Source organism: Notamacropus eugenii, chromosome 2 (assembly GCF_028372415.1).
Source record: "Notamacropus eugenii isolate mMacEug1 chromosome 2, mMacEug1.pri_v2, whole genome shotgun sequence".
In the NCBI taxonomy this organism is placed as follows: domain Eukaryota; kingdom Metazoa; phylum Chordata; class Mammalia; order Diprotodontia; family Macropodidae; genus Notamacropus; species Notamacropus eugenii.
This window is the reverse complement of record NC_092873.1, coordinates 466,706,517-466,728,761: the sequence shown is the minus strand read 5'-3', so window position 1 is coordinate 466,728,761 and position 22,245 is coordinate 466,706,517. Positions and strand designations below refer to the sequence as shown.

The 22,245-nt window shown below is 38.1% G+C and overlaps 1 protein-coding gene across 5 annotated transcripts in view; it reads left to right on the top strand.

Annotated features, from left to right (window-relative positions):
* The window catches only part of RALGPS2 (Ral GEF with PH domain and SH3 binding motif 2), a 254,358-nt gene extending 233,626 nt beyond the window's left edge, over positions 1-20,732 (top strand). For all 5 annotated transcript variants that reach the window (XM_072648542.1, XM_072648543.1, XM_072648541.1 and 2 more), the window contains 3 exons: positions 2,676-2,781; positions 3,796-3,887; positions 14,727-20,732. In XM_072648542.1, coding sequence (XP_072504643.1) covers positions 2,676-2,781; positions 3,796-3,887; positions 14,727-14,756 — 228 coding nt within the window. In that variant the 3' untranslated portion in view covers positions 14,757-20,732. The remainder of the gene's footprint in view (positions 1-2,675; positions 2,782-3,795; positions 3,888-14,726) is intronic.
* The last annotated feature ends 1,513 nt before the right edge of the window (positions 20,733-22,245 follow it).

Below are 22,245 nucleotides of genomic sequence, written 5' to 3'. Positions count from 1 at the left end.
GGTAAGAATAGACACATAATTTTCATTTCTGGTTCTATTTAGTTCTAACTAAAGAGCATTGCTTCACTGTATAGGGAAATTAAAGAATCTGCAAAATACCTATCCTTGTTTTCTTATTTGGCACCAGGTGACAACAGTCTCTTCATGTGTGAATCACAAAATCTGTTATCTTGAAAGGATGGTAATTTAACAATAAAGTGCTTTTTGAATTTTTGATTGGAAAGAAGTCATAATAAAGAAGTTGTAAGATTCATTAAATGTATCAGAAATCATTTATTGGACATGTGTTTTGCATTGCATTGTACAAGAGCTGCATATGATTCTGTGATAATTTGCACTTCATTTTTTAAATGTTTAGAAATTAAAGTCTAAAAGATTACCAAGGAAATTAGGTTGATTATCAAGACCTTAGCCTAAAGAAAGAAATAACATGTTTCAGAGAGTTGTCTTGGTTTAAATTTCTTGACTGAATGATGAATTTCAGCAACTCAGGCTTTTAGAAAAGGCAGGAGGAAAAATCAGGAAATCATGCTAAAATCCTTTGAAAAGACATAAGCCATCGAACCAACAAGTAGGAAATTGTACAAGTTCTTATTCTTGCACTTTATTACCTTAAAAACTACCTAATTTCTATTTTCCATTTCTCTAGTACCTTTATATTACTAATGTATGGGTCATTTTTTTCTTCATGCAGCAGTCTTCAAATAAGACATTGAAACTAATTTGGCGATCAAATAAAACAGTCAAATTAAGTCTCCTTTCAAAAGATAAATGTAAATTGTCCAAAAACAGAGGATCCCCTATAGCTTAAATATTTATAAGATGACATTTGTGTTTGGTTTATTGGGAGGTATTAATATGGGATCATTGTTGTTATCGCAAGGCTCTTCACAAGTATGATCCAAAACTCTTTTCCTTTAATGTTATGTCAAGCTCCATCCCGTTTGGAAAGGAGAAAAGTAAAAATATATAAGAATTGTTTTCTTTAGATCTGTATTCTGTTAGAGTACTGTAAAAGCCAGGTCTTTAAGTGTACTTTCATCCTTTCCCAACTATCATGAAGTAGTTTGGAGACTATAGCAAATTTGTTTCAATTTAATGCTCTGTTGACTGCAAAATTTGTAGAATTCTAAAGTTGTTTGATTCTGAGTTTAAAGTAGAAGATAGAAGTATCGCATAAGCTTTGCCAGTCATTATTATATCAGCAGGAATTGATTTATTACCTAGATTTTAAAGGTGACTTTATGAACTTACAGATACTGGTACTGTTGGCTCTTCTGTAGGCAGAGGAAGCAGCTGTTTCCCAAGGATAATGTGAGAAATACCAGCAGGCCCATCTCCTCAAAATACCTCAGTTGGGCTGCCCACAAGGCCTAAAGTTCCCACAATTATAGTAATTCCTTGGGTTAAGACATGGTTTTCAAGTGTGAAAATGAAATGTTTCCTTAGAGAAGTATCACATTAACCCATTGACACCATTTAAGTATATCTACACAATCACCTGGCAGAAACTGTAGGACTAGAAGACAATAAAAGGCAAGTTCCGATAGAGCAGTGGTCTCCAAAGTGGAGGCCAGGGCCCCACCCCAGGGGATGAGTGATCACCCAGTAGAAAGGTAGACATTCCACCCTCCCTATTATAGCATGTTGTGGAGTTTTATCTCCAGCATTTCCATATCTACCCTTATCCCCAACCCTCCCCCTATCCCCCTTCAGCTTCTGCTTTGGGGGCTCCCAAATTGGCAGTCAGGTGCATTAGGAAATGCTCCAAGAGCCTCCAACCTGCAGATCACTATGTAGCTTGAGCCGCAGCCTCTTAGGGGCTGGAGGTTAGTGACTGTCAAGAACCCCACTTTCCTGTTGTCTTTTGGGAAACAGATTAAGTTGCATAGCATGAATAGGGGCACGTAGATTGTGACCTTGTCGTCAACTTTAGCTCCTCTTCATTCTTACCCCACATGCACATTTCCATCTTTCCAAATCATTTCAATTCTCCCTTCACGTATTCCATATTTTTCCACAACCCAGTTCATACCCTCATTACCTCTCGTCTGGATTATTGAATTATCATCCTGATTGGTCTTCCTTTTTTATCTCTTCCCACTCCAAATTCATCTTTCATGTTTTGGCCAAATAGATTTCCCTAAAATTCAGATCTGGCCATGTCACTCATTCTCTTGCTTAGTAAAAGGAAAGGAGGAAAGGATGATGAAGTGCCAGGCATTGTGCTAACTTCTTTACAAATATCATCACATTTTATCCTCACAACAACCCAAGGCATTGTAAGGGCTACTGCTCTCCCCATTTTACAGATGAGAAAACCAAAGCAGACAGGTTAAGTGACTTATCCAGGATCACAGAGCTAGGAAGTATCTGAGGCAAGATTTGAACCCAAGCCTTCGTGATTCTACATCTGGCCTTCCATCTGCTGCAGCTTCCAGCTGCCTCTGTGAAAAGTCCAGTGAAACCTTATTACATCTAGAAAATTTTATTTCTACTTTTTCTACTATTTTTAAATTTCTCCTTTTTTTTGCATAAGGCCTATAATGTACATAATCATTAGTGTAGTAGTACACGTATATAATTTATACATGTGGGGGTATGTGCTCGGTTATTTTTTTAATAACAAAGGCTATATTATCTCATTTTTAATTAATGTTCTTATTTTATCTTAGTTTAAATCTACGTCAAATAAGAATGTATCTGTGGTAGGATGGATGGTGATGATGGCTGATGACCCAGAACACCCAGATCTCTTCTTGCTGACGGACTCTGAGAAAGGTAATTTTAAACTGAATATTCCATTGATATTTTAAACTTAAAACTCACTATCTTTTCCCCAAAACCCACCCCTCTTCCAAACCTATCTTTTTCTGTCAAGGACACCATAATCTGTATCAGGTACCAGGATAACAACCTTAATGTTAAACTGTCTCCCTTCATTCCTTACTCTCCTTCAAAGCACACATCTATTCAGTTATTAGATCTTGTCATTTCTACCTCCAGAACCCATCTGTCTCTTTCTGTCTACTTATGGAGCTTCCACCATAGCTAAAAGCCCCCAGCACCCCTAATGTGGCCTGTTACATAATTTCTAATTTGGTCGCTCATTCTCAACTCTCTCTCCATTCTAGTTTATCCTCCATTCAGCTGTCAGAGTAATTATGCATAAACACAGATCTGACCTTGCCCTTCCCTCCTCAGTAAACTCCAGTGGCTCCTTATTACCTCTGAGAGCATATAGAAACTTCTCTGTTTGACTTTTAAGGCCCTTCAAAACCTGGCCCCAGTCTTTTCCAGCCTTAACCATCACTCCCCTTCACATACTCTACAGCCCAGTCAGTCTGGCCTTTTGCTATTCTCCATTTTTCATCTCTGTACCTTTGCTTCCCCTCTCCCCTCTGTCTCTAAGAATCCTTAAAGGTTTCCTTCAAGACTCCATTCAAGCACTTCCTTTTACAGGAAGCTTTTGCTAATCCTCCTAGCTTCCAATGCCCTCCACCATTGCATCCCCTTACTTATTCTGTCTATAATTTTACATGTACTTGTTGTCTCCTAACCCAAGAGAATGTAAGCTTAAAGAAAGGAATTCTGGCTTTTGTGTCTGAATGCCCCCATTGCCTGGGTCTTAGTAAGCACTTAACCAGTGCTGTTCAGTTGCTGCTCGTTTGAGGGTTACTCATTTTGGCCTGCTTTGGGGAAAATATGACCAAAATAAGCACTGGTGGCAAACTGACTTTAGATATCGCTAATCATTTTTCACTTAGCTTTTTCTGTTTTTTCTTCTAAATATAGGAAACTCATACAAGTTTCAAGCTGGTAATAGAATGAATGCAATGCTATGGTTTAAACATTTGAGTGCAGCCTGCCAAAGCAACAGACAACAGGTGAGTTGATAGCTTTTTTAAAGGATCATTAGAATACTATTTAACTTGAGAATTGTATTTAAAAATGATTGAGAGAAAATAAAAGGCCTTCTCCTGATTAGGAAGTGAACAAGATAGCATTGTTTTTGTTATTTTTCCTGCATTGGCAGTAGAACAAACTCTTAAAAGGTTTTCCCATCTACAATTTCTATATCATTTTGAAACTGCTAAGGAAGGGACTGTGTGCTCTCAGCAAGGAACTCACTTTTGGTAGTTAACTTTGCATATATTTAAGAATCATCCATCATTTTCATTTGAAAGCTAAACACTCCTGGCAACTAAACATATCCAATAACACTTGATCTATAGAAATGGCTCAGACAACAAATCAAGCACTTTGTAGAGCTTTTTGAAAACTTTTTAATACATAATCAAGCAATATGATTGGACATGTGCTTTTTTAAAACAAAGAACAGAAAATGAATTAATGAATGAAAATAGTTTGTTTTAATCTGTTTTCGCTTAATCTGATTCAGGTTGCTTCCCCCAAAGAACACCTGTGGCTGTTGGAATCGAAGCATAGTTTGAATTTTGTTTAGAAACAACTGTAGCACCGACGTAATTTTTAATTACAACCTTCAGATATTGAGATTGTAGGATCCCTTAACTGTTGAGTTTTCATGTTCAAGACCTCTGTTCTTTAACACTGAGTCATAGTAGGGCCCAAAATGATAAAGCAAACATAACATTGCTTTATTTCAACATTTTACAGGAAACCCTTTAAGTTCTATAGAACACTGGAAGAAAAAAAAACCAACCCACACACATAGAAACTTGGGACTTGAAAAACAATTTACATTTTTTCTGTTTATATATATTTTAGGAATACCTATGCATGGCATTTAGGGGAAGGTATATGGTGGTGGGGAGGCTCTGGACCTAAGATTTTAGCCAATAGAAATCTCCTCCACTGATGCAAATCAGCATCTCCTCTACAACTCTGTCTCAAATAGTTGTCCAGGGTACTAACAAGCTATCAAGCTAGAATGTGTGAAAGGCATGTCATCTTGAACCTTGATCTTCCTATCTCCAGAGCTAGAATAATCTAGGACAGTCCTAAAAGGGATTCATTGCACTGTCAGGCACCATTTTTAGCAGTCTTTCTTTTAGAGAGAGACTTGATGTTAAATAAACCACAAACCTATAATAGGTTCAAAAAGCCTAAAATGTAAGGATAAAGTAATTGGTGCTCAGCAGTAAAATGAAATGAAGGGGATAAATACCATTTGATTTGTTTCATGACTCAAAGACAGACAGTTTATCACAGCAGTTAGACACAAGAAACAGCCAAGAGCATCACCCAAAAGGAGTCTTAAGTGTTTAGGATCTTACTTCAAGGAACTTTGGGTATCATAGTGTACTAAGTTTGATTGTGCTGGCACCATGGTATCTACATATGTGTATAAAAAGTACTACTTAGTCTCTGTTCCAGACTCAAAAGTGAAAGGACTTGAAAAGTGCATTCCTGCCCTCCATATGATCAGGGAGAAGGATTACAGCTGTCAAGGTACAAAGGGAATTATCACCTGAGTCAGGAGGTGGGAAATTGAAGGATGAAGCATACAGAAGAAAGCTCTTCCTTCAAATGCAGCTGGGAAACTTTTCTTTAGAAGGAAGAGCTGGACCATCCTTGGAGGAAGGATATCCTGGTGTTCCAAGGAATGATGGTGGTGATGTTATGGTTGTTACTGTTGTTTGTCCTTTGTTCTCAGAGAGGACCAATGACATCAGGTGGTTGATGTCTTGAATTGCAAGTGAATCGGATTTAAATAAGACAAAGCTGTGCAAAGTTATCAGCTTTGCTAACTCCTCCAAAGCCATAAAAGTGCAGTGGCAAGACAAAGGTCAGGACAACAGATGATGGCCTCAGATGCAGTGAGAGACCTTGAGAGTTTTACTTCTAAAATTACCTTGTAATATGCCTTTGTTTGTTTGTTCGATTTTATTTTATTTTCAGTTCCAAATTCTTGCTCTTCCTCCTGCCTTTCCCACCACCCGTTGACAAGACAAGAAAAATAAAACCCTTTGCAAATATGTATAGACATGCAAAACAAATTTTTATATTAGATATGGTTTCTCCCCTTCACCCGTCCTTCGCAAAAAAGCAAGTAAAAGGAAGAAATAGAAGAAAGTAAGTTTCACTCTGTACTCTTGAGTTCCTCATTTCTTTATTTGGAGGTGTATATCATGTTTCATCATGGAATTGTGGTTGGTCATTGGATTGATCAGAGTCACTAAGTGTTTCAAAGTTGATTCATCTTTATAATCAACAACCCTGGGATATTATTATCACCATTTTACAAATGAAGGGGACTGAGAAAGGCCCCTTGTGACTTGTCCAAGGTCACGCAGCTTATAAATTTCTAAGGTAGGATTTGAACTCAGGCCTTCCTGTGTCCAAGTGCAACAAACTCTTCACTATGCCACCTAGTTGCTTTGTAAAGACAGAAGTTGGGAAAAACATATCCCTGAAAGGCCCAAGAGACTTGAAACCTACCTCTCTGAAGCTTTCAGATAGGAATAGAAGTTCCATAAAGATTTGAAAGATTCTTAAATTGTAGGTGTCTTGAATCACAAAATGAGGTAACAAAATTAAAGTCTTTAAATTGGATCTTCTAAGTCTTCAGATTAGTATGGTTAAAATCTCTCATGGTGAGGTGTGTGCAACATTACTACAATTATGTTTTACCCATTTATCTCGGATGTACGAGTGTCAGGGAAGACTGATATACCTCTGATGTGAGGGCTGCCAAACCCTTTTCAGGACCACTTTCCACCTTGGTTGTCCACCTGACACCCAGATCTCATCTATGGCTCTAAGAAGCTGTAACATGCATAGCAGCCACACCCCTGGTAATCTGCTTCTGCAGATGGGCTGAACTAGGTTGAGGGTAACCAGAGGGGCTCAAACCTGTCAATTTTAGGAGGTGTTTTCCCCAAGCATGTGAAGATGTCCCCCAACAGAATGAACAGATGTAAATAGTTTGTTCCAACATGCCATGAAGGCAGTGGAAGCAGGTGCTGTGGACTGCTTAGAGCTTGGTTAGACATCAAAGACTCCAAGGTCGTCTGCTGCATGACAGTTATTTTGACTTTTATATTGCCACTGGACTTTGGTGACTGGAAGAAGGAGACCAACAGCTTAACACAACTCTGCCTCACTTAAATCCAGTTTAATGCATAAGTTGAAAAACAGTCATCCATATAATTTTTACCAACCTCAGAGTCCTGTGGCAGTGGGCAAGTAACAAAACAGCAGGTGCAGATATACTGGGATCTATAGTCACAACCCTGCACACAGGCAGCCCAAGCCATAGGATCATCTTCTCTCTGAAATGAAGCAGCATTGGGATTCTGCAATCCCCCAAGGTGTTTGAGCTGCCTTTTTTAAGGACAACAATGCTCACGTCCTGGTGTGAAGAAGGGGATAAAAAAGATGCCCTAAAAATCGTCTGCTTCACTCAACCCTGAACAGCTTACCATAGCAGACGGAAATCCTGCCCTGTGGCTGAAATACAAAAAAAAGATACAAAAACTTGTGCAAAGATGATTCCATTCACCATTGGTACATGGATTGTACACATTCTTATGGATAACAGGAATCCAGTAGACCTGAAAAATGAGCAGCTCTTGCTGCTAGAGAACTCAACAAGTTTCACATCCAGATTGTAGGCCTGAGTGAAACAAGCCTGCTAAATGAAGGTCAGCTTACCAAAGTTGGAGAGAGATACATTTTTTCCTGGACTGGCCATAGTGACGGGGAACACCGTGAAACTGACATATGTTTCACAATCAAAACTAATCAGCAAGCTTGTACACCTCCCAGAAGGAGTGAGCAACAGGCTCATGACAATGCGATGGCCATTTGCAGGAAAGCGCCATGGCACCATCATCAGTGCCTGTGTTCCCACCATGACAAACCCTGATGTGAAGTCAAAGAGAAATTTTACGAAGATTTGGAGACCATCATCAACAAAGAGGACAAGCTCATCATTCTGGATGACTTTAATGCCAGAATTAGGCGCAGACTATCAGACATGGCAGGGAGTCCTTGGGAAGAACAGAATAGGAAATAGCAACAGGAAGGATCACTGACTGCTGAAGACTTGTGTGTATTGTGACCTCATCACCAACACTGTCTTCTGTTTACCTAAACATAATAAAGCTTCGTGGATGCACCTTGGCAGCACATGTTGGCATTTAATAGACTTATGTGACTGTAAGGAGAAGAGACAGGATGTGAGAGTGATGAAGGTGATTTTTGGTGCAGAGTGCTGGACTGATCATAGACTTATCCTCTAAGCGAAACATGTGCATTCAACAAAAGCAGTAACCCCAAGGCTCAAGGTCTACAAGAACATTTAATGTCAACAGATTAAAGCACTTCTCCCAGGGTGAACAGTTTGTTGCTAACTTGGAGGGAAAGTTGAGCTAACACACAGTTGGTAACAGGGGAACAGAAAAGGAGTGGGCAGCTTTCAGAGATTTGGTATACAGCACTGAATGTGGTCATCTGTATCAGAACACTGGAAAACATCAAAATTGTTTTGGCAAAAATGATAGGGAAATTCAGAAGCTGCTAAACAAAACAACCAAAAAAACGAACTCCACAGGGTTTACCAGCAAGCAAGATGTCTCTGTCTTTGTCTCTGTCTCTGTCTCTCTCTGTCTGTCTCTGTCTCAGAAGGCAGAGAAAATTCCTAGTCAGCACTAATGGAGCCACATTGATTACTGATACCAAGATGATCTTGGAGAGATGGCCTGAACATTTCCATTGTATTGTTTTCAACACACCATTATCAGCTAATATGTAAGCCATTGAATGTATACCTCAAGGTGAAGTCAATTCGTCTCTAGCCAAACTTGTAACTGAAGAAGAAGTTTTGAGGGCCTTTTGGCTCCTCTCCCATGGCAAAGCACCTGGTGCTGATTCTATTCCAGCAGAGATCTACAAGGCAAGGGGATCCATTGTTCATATGAAAGCTGAATGAAATATTCCTGGTTATATGGCAAGAGGAGGTTATCCCCCAGGATTTCAAGGCTGCCTGCATTGTCCATCTCTATAAAGGTAAAGGGAATAGGTTGTCCTACAGCAATCACAGGAGGGTCTCTGTCTCTTAGTCATTGCTGGTAAGATTCTTAATAATTCCTCCTTAATAAACTGATCCTTCACCTGGAAGAGGGTCATAAACCTGAGAGCCAGCGTGGCTTCAGAAAGGGCCAAGGAATGATCATCATGGTGTTTGCTGCCTCACAATTCTAGGAGAAATACCAGGAGCAGAACAGAGGTCTGTATACAACGTTTGTCCATTAATCCTTTGATGCTGCCATTCATCAGGGCTTTTGGGAGATCATGGCAAAATTTAGTTCCCTGGAGAAGTTAATTAGTATTGTATATTAATTTCATGATGGCATGTTTTCCTGGGTTCTGAATAGTAGACAATGCTCTCACACTTTTCCAGTCATCAGTGGACTGAGGCCAGGACTACGTGCTTGCTCCCATGTCTTAGCACATGATGTTTTCAACAGTGTTGTCAGAAGCCTTCAATGAGGACAAAATTGGCATCAAGGTCAACTACTGCATTGATGGTTAATTATTTAACTTGAAAAAGCTACAAGCCAAGACTAAAGCAGAAGAAGAATTTGTGGGTGACTTTTTGTTTGCAGCAAACGTCTGGAATGAGCACTTGGTGCAGCCTCTAAGGCTGCATGCAACAGAGTTTGGATCATTTCTCTGCTGCTTGTACTAACTTTGGCCTGCTAATTAACAGCAAGAAAGCAGAAGTTCTTCACCAGCCAGCACTATACCATCCATATTTGAAACCACTCATTAATGGAGAAAAGCAAATGGAGAAATTTTGGATGCTATGGATAAGTTCACTTACCTTGTTAGTGTACATATTGATAATGAGGTTGACAAACACATTGGCAGAGCTAGCTGAGCATTTGGGAGGCTCTGAAGGAAACTATGGGAGAAAACAGATATTAGAATGCCTGCCAAACTGAAGGTATAAAGAAACTGTTGTGCTGACCTCATTGTGTGCCTGTGAAACCTGGACAGTATGCCAGCACCAGAACCACTTCCATTTAAATTGATGATTCTGAAGATCGTCTGGCAAGGTAAGGTACCAGACATCAAGGTCCTTTCTCAAGCTGATCTACCAAGGGTTCAGACTCTGCTGCAAAGAATGCAGTTCTGATGGCTGGCCACATAGTTTGAATGCCAAACCAGATATTTGCCTAAAAGACCATTTACAGAGAAATCACACAAGGCAGGCGCTTAGTTGGTATTCAGAAGCAGCAATTCGAGGACATTCTCAAGGCTTTGGAAGAACTTTGCAATCAGGTGGGAGACACTGGCACAGGACCGCCCAGCACGGTATACCCACATCAAAGCAGGTGCGGTGTTCTTTGAGCCAAACAGTATTGTAATAACTCAGAAGAAGAGTAAGGTGTACAAATTTAGAGACTTCTCCACTACGAATGTTCTTATGAACTATTTGTGCCCTACCTGTAGTAGAGCCTCTGAGCATAATTGGCTTGATTAGACACTGTACCTTGACCCCAACATAATAATGTCGTTTTGGTCTACTTTGAGCACAAAGGACCACAACCAACCGTCTTTACAATATGCTGTTACTACATAAATTATCCTCCTGGTTCTGTTCGCTTCACTCTATATCAGTTCATTCAAATTTGTCCAAATTATTCTGCCCATTAGAATCTAAGTTCCTTAAGGTTAGGGATTGTTTTCTGTTTTTCTCTGTATCCACAGGGCTCATTACAGTTCCTGGCACATAGTAAGTATTTTAATAAATGCTTGATGATGATTTCAGAGATAGGCTTACTGGGATCCAATGGTCTATGTTTTACAGGAGGAATTAGCCCAAGAGGGATGGGAAGCTCTTATCAATAAAATTCTAATAATACGGAAGTGATCTCAGTGAAGAAGGGGAAAAAAGGCACTCACTGCCTTAAAAGACCCTGACATGAATAGGGGCATAGTAATAACTGAATCTAGAAAAGACATGGCACATATATAGTTGAAGTTGTAGTAGTTATAGTAGGTTAAGCAATTCAGAATTATGCTAAAAGATATCAATAAAGATTGTAAAGGGAAGTTATGTATAGAAGATGTGTGAAAACAGAAGGGCATCAGAGTGCTTAGGGCATAGAAATGCTGAGCATAGACTCACAAGACCTAAATTCAAACCACACTTGAGCCTTGTTTATATTCATGGGCAAGTCACTTACCTGCTCGGATCCATAGTCTCTATCTGTGCAACCAAGATGATGATTAGGCTGCTACCTACCTCACATGGCAGTCAAAAAGAAAGAGCTTGGTAAACATAATGTACTGTTCTAAGGTGAATGCTTATTATGATGGATCTCCTTTGCTGAAGATACTTGAGTGGAAGCTGAATTACTTCTTTTTGGAGCATATGGTTAAGAAAGATTCCCGTTCAGATACGTAGTAGACTAAATGACATTTGAGGTCACTTTTATAAGACAATGTCCCCATAAAAATTGTGTTAGGATTGCCTTAGTCTGAAATGAGCTGAAGCTAAGGACAAAAGAAGGAGCTTGGATATGTTTGGTTTTGTTTTTAAGCTATTGTTGGGGAGTAAGAAGAGGCTCAGAGAAGGAATAACATACCTATTCAGGGTAGAGCAAAGAAAGTTGAAGCCCAAGTAATGAATGGCACAGGAATAGCCAACCTCCTCAAAGATTGGAAAGTGGCATATAATAAAACTTATCTCACAGGGTCATCATGAGACTCAAATAAAATAAAATAAAACATTTTGCAAATTTTTTCAGTTCAGTTGTCTTTCAGTCATGTGTGACTACTCTTCATGACCCCATTTGGGGTTTCTTGGCAAAGATACTGGAGTGGTCTGCCATTTCCTTCTCCAGCTCATTTTACAAATGAGGAAACTGAGGCAAGCAGGGTGAAGTGACTTGCCCAGGGTCACACAACTAGTTAGTTTCTGAGACTAGATTTGAACTTAGGAAGATGAGCCCTTCTGACTCTAGGCCCAGTGCTCCATCCACTGCACCACCTAGCCACCTTGCAAACTTTACAGTACTATACAAATTATAGTTTTTATCATTATCATTAGTTGAGATGGTGAAAGAAATCCGTGGTAACTATCAGACCTCTCATATAAGAAATCTGGATGAAATGAAAAACTATAAAAGGAAATAATATGTTTTCCCATTATATTCTTGTGGCTTTTCTATGACAAGACTTAACTGTTAGCCTCTGAACTCATCGCTCTAACAGTCAGAATTTTCTATTCAGAAGCCAGAGAGGGAGATTTACAACTTTTGGTATCAAGATAGCTTCTAGAAAAGAATTTGTGTAATAAAAAAATTAGATCGATGATGCCACATCTGAGTATAAGTGTTTCTTTCACTGGTACAAATTCATTTAGCATTTATTGAGCTCGCATGTGCAAGGCACTGGAGACTCAAAGACAAAATAGTCCCTGCCCTCAAAGAGTTTATGTTCTGAGGGGCTACACAGGTCAGTAAATACGAGGTGATGTAGTTAGGAAAAGAATATTAATAACTAAGAGCCCCCAGAAACATTTCTCATAGAAAGTTGTTCATGACAGGCAGAGGGGAGCAGTGAGCACATTCCACACATGATAGTATGGTCCCTATACTGACTGAACCCCCCTTCCCACATCTTCTCATCATGTTCAGCTGTTGTCCAAGACTCCATACGTTTTAGCATACTAGAAGTCTTCCTCTGGTTCTTTTCATGGCTCTTCAAATGCTAGCCCAACACAGTTGGGCTGCTATTGTGTCTCTCTGTCCTAAAGCGCCCCCCTCCTATTTTCCGTGTGCAAACACCATAATTTTCATGAAATACCACTCATCCTTCTACCATGGTGTGTTTTAAAATAGATAATGAGAGAAAACCTTTTTATTACATTATCACTGGAAGACAAAACTTAACAGCTATCTTGACTGGCTAATATTTCTTTTTAGAGATGTACATCAGAGGATTTACGTAGAATTTTAAAGCTGTAAGACACTAAATATCTCAAAACACATTAATATACTTTTTGAACTAAAACATTGTACAAATGTAAGTTAATATAATCCAGTCTAACCACCTCTTTATGATAAGGAACCTAGAGCCCAGAGAAGTTATGAGTTGCCCCCAATTCTATTCCAGGTTCAGGGCAGGGAAAATGAGTTCATTAGGGACTTGACGCTGCTGCTAAAACGGTCACATAATGTCCAATGCAGAAAGACCACATGGTTATATCATAGGGAAAAGCCTAAGTATGGAGAGCTCTGGCTGAGCCACTTGCTAGCTGGAAGACCTTATCTGATTAATGTAGCCTCTCTGATCCTCAGCTTTCTCATTTGCAAATTGAGGATGGTAGTGCTGAGCATCACTTTATAAATATAAAACATGCCAATGTGAGCTCCTGTTTTTGTTTCTTCATCATCCAACACAGGTGGGAAACAAGATGAGGCACATAAGTGAGTTTTCCAGATCACTGAATCGATACTCCAGGACTGTATTTTAGCCACTTAAAAAAAAAACAACTTTCTAAAATGAACCGTATACTTCCTTGCCTTCTAACTGAACATAAGCCTTTTTTTAACGACTAAAGGTCATTATGAACTCTTCTGTCATGTGTAAATGTGTTATAATATGGTGATGTTTCAGAGGCTATTAAGGTACATATTGTAGTGGGAATGAACCTTAAACCATACTAATTTTGAGTGCATGAACTTGGTAACATCCAAGTTTTGGCTTTACCAAGGGCCTTTTTTTATTTATTTCATGTTTTATAGATATTTTCCTAAGTAGAGTAAATGATCTGTTAAATAAAATGTTGCCTCAATACAATAATTTCTTTTGGGGAAGGTACATTAATTCTTTTAGACCTTTTTTGTTTGTTTAGTGCCCTGTTGGAGGCATTGTCTAAATGAAGCACATAGAAGAGTAAATACACTTTCTACCACCCCCAGATAATTAGACTGCTGAAAATAGCTCAGACACTGACTAAAACAAGATCTCGCAGAGAACCAAAAGAAAAATAGTGTGGGCTTCCTTTAAGTCCCAATTAAAATCCCACCTTCTATAGGAAGCCTTTCCTTAACCATCTTGATTCCAATGCTTTCCCTCTTCTAATTATTTCCTGTTTATCCCACATATAGCTCTTTTTGTATATGTTTGTTTACATGTTCTCCCCCTCATTGGATTGTAAGCTCTTAGAGGAAGGGACTGTCTTGCTTCCTTTTGTATCCCCAGCATTGAGTACGGTGCATGGCACACAGTAGACACTTAATAAATGTTCATTAAATTGAATTTATCCTTCCTCTAGTGGAGCCAGAGCACTTCTTTTTCACATATTAATTCACTTCAAAGATTTTAGCTGGACTTTGTTTGATCTGTATATCTGTATTGTGAGGTTTTTTTCTTCTAAGACCCTTCAGAATGGAGGTGTCAAATTTACTGCCAGCAAAACTGTAGTATAGCCCCCAGATTAAAATATAACTGGGAAACATTTAACAAAGTGAACATCTAAATGTGACTTAGATCATTTGTGAATTTTTTATTCAATACGCTGCTCACAGGGATAGGTTTCTGTTTGAGTTTGACACCACTACACCAGGCTGAGAATATTTGTTTTTAGTGTATTATGTGTTTTCTAATTTGGATTCCCTGAATAATCTCAAATTAGAAAGTTTGACATGGGCTTTTTGCCTAAATGACAAGAGATGTTGGGACAGTTTGACAAAAATAAAAGTCCTGGTTGTTATGTTTTTCAGGTTCCTACCAACTTGATGACTTTTGAATAAAAGGGTAGAAACCTAAAAAAGAAGACAGATGAACTGTGACTCCCAAGTGTGCAGTAAGGACCTGATGAACAGATGCCAGTTTTACAAATCTGTGCCAGGACAGAGCCTGTAGGCTCGGCTTCTAGACTCTGGAGACCTGAACAAACAAAAAGTGCTCACTTCAGGGGGTGTACTCACAATGAGTGTTGTTCCCAGAGTGAAAAATTGGAGTTGCAACATGAACTGCCATGGACCATGCTTCTTTTCTCTGAACTGACCTGTGGAAACCACTGCCTTAAAGAGTGAAAGGAAAAACAACATGAAACACCAAATAGTGTGTGTGCGACTTCTGGCGGTGCTGTGCTTAGGGTAGATTATAGCTAGCTTGCATTTCTTTTAACTTTCTACTAATTTTGGAGGGGGGAGGGAATCATATTTTTTAGATATTCTTTAAAGAAAACAGTAAAACATTTCTTAAGGGTGACATTAGGAGCTGGGTTTGAACTGTGGATGTAAAGAAGTGTTCCCGTTCTCTAGATGATACCAGCAGCTCATGTGAAGAACATCCCTCCTATTCTGTGCATCTGTAGCCCCACACCTTCTCTCAGACCAAGAGTGGGAGAACTGTCATTGTAATAACGTGGTTGGAGGGTGGGGGAGGGTTTGTTGTTGTCAATGTTTTTATTGTTGTTTAAACACTAAACTTGGAATTCTTAGTACTGTATGGGGAACATTATTTTCTGCAGGAGACACAAAGGCTGAGTGGTCATACACCAGACCCCAGAGGGGAGAGGGAGGAAGTTGGTTTTAACTGAAAGATCCAGAAGAGCATGGCATTTCTAAGTGGGTTTCAAATGTAGCCCCATTGTCTGATTCTACAAGCATTTGCGTTATTGAATGACAGAGAGAGGAACTTAGGAGAGAATTGTCATCTTAAACTAGACATCCTCCCCAAAGGTGATTTCATAATGACCTTATTACATAATTGGAAAGATCATCCAGTTTTCCAGTTACATGTGATTTATGTCAGTAAGATACCTGATAGGAGCAGAATTCAGGAACTTTGCTTTTATAGCGTGTAAACGACAGAGTGCCAGAGTTTATTTTCTTGAAATTACTCATTTTAATTATTGTTCAAGAAGAACCTCAGTAGCACATTGGTTTAAAGTCTTCCCACTGTGTACATGATTTTGGTTTTTTTAATAAATTGAACATGGAAACTTTTTTTTACCTTAAGATGGATATAGTAAAACAATCATTTTGAAAGCAAAAATACATAATGTATGAATGAATTTGAGACATAGATTAAAATTTGAAAACCTTCCTTCTTCTACAAGTCACCCCTTATAATGACATTTTTTTAGAAACTTAGGAAAGACCTTTAACAGGAAATCATATCCTATTAGTTAAATTTTATATCTATGTTTTGAATGACCAAATTGTGCTGTCTTCTATGCAACTCTCCATTTAACCACAGAAATATGAGGAGGAGAATAATGATCACAATACAGTTTAAATCCTGTCACCTCAGAACTTCCAGGTGAGCACTTGAACAAAGATTAACTAGTTGGTCAGCTACACAGTTGTCATTAAGTAAACTTTGAAGCCCCTCTTGCATTTTAAAAGTAGCTCAAATTAAGAAATATCACATGATGTTTTCTAGGAATTGATTTCTATGTCTACATTCCTATTATAAAATTAGCCTTATGTAAAATTAACAATTTTACACACGTTTCCTTAGAAGGTGTTACTTTCTTGTGTTGTTGTTTTTTACTATAAGTATTTAAGCCCTTGATCCTGTGAAATTTTAAATAGGTAATATTATTAAACCCAGAAATTAATAAGGATCAATTATGGTGAGAAAGGGGATGTTATGATGCCGAAGTCTTAAGTGTTCAGTTCTGTAGCTTTCTTTTTGTTTCTGAAAAGGGTATAGCAATAGCTTAGTATGTATCTGATATAAGACAGTGAGAAACAACATTTGATTTAGTGTCCATTATCTTCTGTTTTTGTCTGTTGTATGAGATGATGGTTTTGACTCCAAAATGTTTTATTTTAGAAAGTGACATGAATTGGAAGATGGCAAAAAGGAGTATCACTTTTCAATTCATGCATCCCCCCGAGTCTGACCCATGTTGGGTACATAGCAAAGACACCATCTGCATAGCCAGCAGTATTACTGTGTAGACTTTGCACATCTTTAATTTTGTCTTTCATTTTTTTAAATTCTTTAATGTGTTTTGTTTCTTTTCAGAAATAAGTGTTTTTGACAATATGTGTACTTTAAAAAGTTAGTATAGATGAGATTCCTGTGGATTCTTAAATATATATAAGCTAATGTTGCAGGCTAACCATTCTGTTCTCATGTTCGAGCAAAAATATGCAACTGGGAGTCAGAGCCTGATGTCACAGTTTTGCCAAAGACAGAACCATGTTGTGTTGGAAGGTGTGTTTGATGTTTTCAACTCTTTTAAGCCACTTATGCATGGAAGAATAGCTGAAATTTGATTGTAATAATTCCACTTGGCCCCCCAGATATATTCAGAATTCTTGATTTATCCATAGCTTCACATTGGTCTATTTCAAGGAATTTGATTGATGCCAAAATTATACTTAATTATGATAATTACAATGACAAATAATAGTCATCAGTTTATAGGTACAGTCCAGAAGTTCACTAGTTTTGTTTTGCTGATGTTTATTCAAATGAATTTCCTAGTATAGCACAATCACTAAAGCTCTTACCAAGTTTCCTAAATGTTTCAGTAGGAAGATAAAAAGTTTTTTTCCTATCTTATTAGGCCTGCTGTCACTTCAATTTCTCTGTTTGGAAATAAGATCATAAATGTGTCCTTTTTTTCCTCCCTGCTCTTACCAAGAATATACTTAGGGAATTTAAACTGATTTAGGGGAAAAACCCTAAAAGTTAGATGTCCAAAAATCCTGAATGGACATCAGCAAACGTTTCATTTGAGGCACATGTTTAACAACTTACTCTAACAATGAAATGTACTTTTAGTGTAGAAATAAGACTCCAATCCTAAAAGTTTAGGAACTGAAGTAAATGTCATTTTACTTTGAATATACACTTTGCTAGTGATTCTCATCCATGTTCAGGCTTTAGATGCTGTGTCTTCAGAGTCTTATTTTTAGGGAACTCTCCACATTGTGAGGCTTAAAAGAGAGTTGGTCAAACACACCTTCCTTTTCTCTGTTGTGTAGATGTTAGTTGTATTGACATTACGGAAAGGGATCCAAACAATTTGAGTTCGAGTATTGTTTCTTTCTAGGCATGTGCTTCATTTTTACAAAACTATTTCCTGTGGAAAATGCCATATAACTACTGCACTGTGGACATTTGGTGTAGCTCCGTGTTCAGTCTGCTGAAAACAAGGATGAGCACAGCAGCATGGTGTTTGTGCTGATTTTTAATCATCTTCCAAAAGACTTATAAGAGGGCCGTAAGAAATGTGAGGAGACTGGCGGGTCCTTTCATAAGTAGTCTTCTGAATCCTGTCTGCTCCTCTTTGCTGTGCTTCAAGTTTTATCTGACCGTTTAGGCTTACTTTAAATTTTTCCTGTCCAAACTGTAGTTGTTTGGTTTTTTTTTAAGTCAGACTCTGTGCTTTACATGTTTATTGCTGTAATACAGATAGAGGTTATCAAATGAAAAATGAGTCAAAAAACAAGAGAAGACTGACTTTTTTGACCCCCCCCAAAAAAAAAGACTCGTTCTGTTATTGGTTTCCCAGCCATTTCCTGAAGCACAATTAAATTATTAGTCCAACATAACGTTTTGCTCTGAGAGAGAGGTACTAACTTACAACAGTGTTGTCTGTCGGAAGGCCTTTTCTGTTCCAACAAAATCTCAGGCTCTGAAAGCCCAATGAATAATTGGATCCCTTTTTGAAAATGGGGAATTAGATTATGTCCTCCTAGAACAATAAGACGACTCTTCTAAGTCTAGATGTGACAAAGCATGTGTTGATGTCTATCTGGTTTTTTCGGTGGCATTTGACTGTGGGTTTTTCTTTTATTTAGATTTATGTCTTCTTAAAAAAAAAAAAAAAAGAAAGATTGTTTTCACAGTCAGTGTGGTATATATATACTCCCTTCTCTAGGCTTCTGAATGTGGGAACTAGTATTAAATCACATTGATGGTGAATTACTCTCCATGTGAAATCAGTCTTATAAAAATTACTTTAATGCCTTTTTTTTGTTTTCTTTTCCCCAAAAATGGCTTGTGTCTTAGATGATTTTGTACATGGAGGATTCTAATAAAAAGAAATTTGTGTATACAGACACTGAGCTTATTGAAAGGGTAGATTCAAGTTATAGTGTGAGAACAATTTGGTCAGTGCCTTATCAATTTGAAGACCAATTCTAGGGCAGAGAGTATGACAATAATTGTTTGCACGTTGACTCCTTTTTTTAAGAGTGTGTACTATCCCTTTCTCCACCAGCTGAACCTGTCTAAGACTGAGAACGTGTGTAAACAGGTGATTTTAGGTTATTATCAGAATCCTCCTTAGAGTTTTGAGCCTTCTTAGACATACTATTTCTCTGTATGCCCTTCTGTCCTGTACCTTAAACCTTGACATTAAACAAATCTTTTTTTAAAAAAAACCAAAATTTGAGAACTATCTGATGTTTTGTTAAGAGATGCTTCTGGCAACATAGAATAAATGAAAGGCCTAAATATAAGCTTTGGGAAAGGATAAAATGTGACCAGAGAAAAGGTATTAAGGGGGAAAAGCGCTCTGTAGTTGCTAAAATCTTAGACTAAGAGGATGGGCTCTTAGTCCAAGATGGTCTATATCATAGCCAGACATGAGACCTTTTCCTTAGTTTGGTCAGTCAGTCATTAAACTAGTGAGGAAAGCTAGACATCATCAGCATAGAGTTCGTAGTACTCTTATTTAATATCTTTTGAAGTTTATAAAATGTTTCCCTTTAATTTTATAATTATTCTTTAGTGAAAACTAGTTTCAAGAACAGTCACCAAATTTTATGTAAGCATTATTTGAATACAGGAAGGTTTTAAGCTCAGAATACATAACATGAGGAGAGGAAATAAATGAAATTAGTTTTTACTAATGAAAACTAAACATACTTCTAAAAGCTTGGAGCTTTTACTTCTGAGTTCATCCCAAGAATTAGCACTACTGTTGTGCAACTAATTCACTGTGTTAAAAATGTGCGCTTTTTAAAGGACTAGGGTGATACAAAACGGGCATGATCAACTATTCAAAGAGTCTTTGAAACCCAGTGAAAGGTTAAGCAGGGCCTTTGGGGTTATTAGCAGAGCAAAATTTAAAATATGAGTCCAACTCTTTGTACTGCAGAATAGTGGTGGGATTGTTGGAATGGAATAGTGGGATGTGGCTTTGACTAAATGCTTTTCCTGAATTAACAAGCCAAAAGCAACGTGACTGTTAGGTGCTCTTTCAATGCTGGATAGCCAGTGTTAAGTTTCCACTTGTGGTATATGTCTTACTAGTGCTACTCACAAATGTGATCCAATGACAGTATATTAAGCTAATAAGTTGCAGCATAATGAAAGACAGAGGCTCTAGAACAATACCTGTTAATAAATTACCAGGATTTTTAGGGCTTTTGACACCTTGATTATTGACAGCCTCATTGCTTCAAGACCTACTAGAGTGGGGAGGAGACAGTCATACAACTTAACCTAATGAGGATCAAAATCTGTGGGAATCAGTATCCAAGTAGATATGAAATAGTGTTAATATGCGGTAAACACAAGCCATTTTTGTTCCTTTCTATCCCCTTTACCCCAAGGTACAGTCATGGTAGAGAGCTCAATTGCATTATGATCTCAATGAGTGATGTGCATCTTGATTCATTGGAATTTTTGTTTATTTTTAATATGTGAGTGCGTGTGTGATCTTCTGTGTGTTTGCATAAGCTAGTTTGAAATGAATTTAAGTGCAGATTTCAGAAATCTTTCTACTGAAATAAATTACTTAAAATTTAGATAGTGCAGAGTATTGTCTTCATTTACATATTGGTCACCTAGCTATGTCAAACTTATTCTAGAGTAATTTACCACTATTGAATTATGCGATCTTGTGGAGATCACTTACACTTCTCTGAGCCTTGGTTTCCTCATCATTGAAGTGATGAGAGATTGTGCTAGAGCAGGGATTCTTAATATTTTTTGTGCCATAGACTCCATTGGAAGTCTGGTGAAGCCTTTGGATCCTTTCTCAATACATATAATACAAAGAAAAAACAGTTAAATTAAAATACTGTATAGGTACAAAGTTGTTTCTTTAAATGAGTTCTTAGAGCTCACGAGACGTTCTCTTCATATCTCTTAGAACTGATCATATTCTGTGATGCTTTGATCATTTCCAAAAGAGTTAAAAAATACATGGTTGAAATGTCTGTGCCCAGCATGATGCTTAGATATGATGCTGGGCACTGAAGTATATGACATAGTCATTCCCCCTCAAAGAGTTTATAATCTAGGAAGTGGCAAAAGTAACACATGAAACAGGAGGGAAAAAAACCAGCCCTTTCTGCCGATTTGGACTGAAGTAGTGGGAGGGGGTAAGACCAGCCATGCCTTGAAAATGGATGGGATTTAGGTAAGAGAAGGTGGCATTTCAGATAGGAAAAGTAGCAAAAGTGGGTAGTGGCAAATAGTGAAGAAACACTGGAACAAAGTAGGTACTGGAGTGCCAGGTAAATAAGACTGGACAAATAGATAGTGAGCCTAGGTAACAAAAGAACTCAAAAGCTAAGTAAAGGGGGGAAACTAGGAAGAATTTAAGTAGGTCTTCAGAGTAAGCCACCATACAGTAATACACAGTGACATTAATGCAAAAGTGGTAGTGGTAAAAACTTCAAATACTTGGGGATAGAAGCAAATAGTTCTCAAAAGAAACAATAATAATCATTGTTGGTCAGTCCTTGGCAAAAATCCTGGAGTAGTTTGGCCTTTCTTTTCCAGCTCATTTTACAGGTGAGAAAACTGAGGCAAACAGGATTAAATTACTTGCCCAGGATCACGCAGCTAACAAGTGTTTGAGGCCAGATTTGAACTCAGAAAGATGAGCCCTACTCCAGGCTCCAGCACTCTATATCTACTGGACCACCTAGCTACTTTCCAGTTGCTACACATATTTATAAATAAAAACCACTACTATGTGCACAAGATTGTGCAAGGCACACTTTGGAAGGAAGACTTAAAAGTTTAGACAGGACATGATCCACCTCAGAAAACCGCTGGAGAGACATTGGAGAAATCACTATGTCCAGCCAATATGGTGGCATGGAATTCATGGCTGCACTTCTGTCTGAGGCTGGAACTACTAGGCAAGAAATTTTGAGAGAAGTGTGTAATGTAACTGTACGTTGGTTGATGAATGTGGGAATACCATGTCCAAGGGAATGGACAGAAACAAAAACCTAAAGGAAGTTAAGAGAATGCGGTTTGCAGATGATTCAGACAGGACTCAAGTCACAAACGAAAAAAACCAAA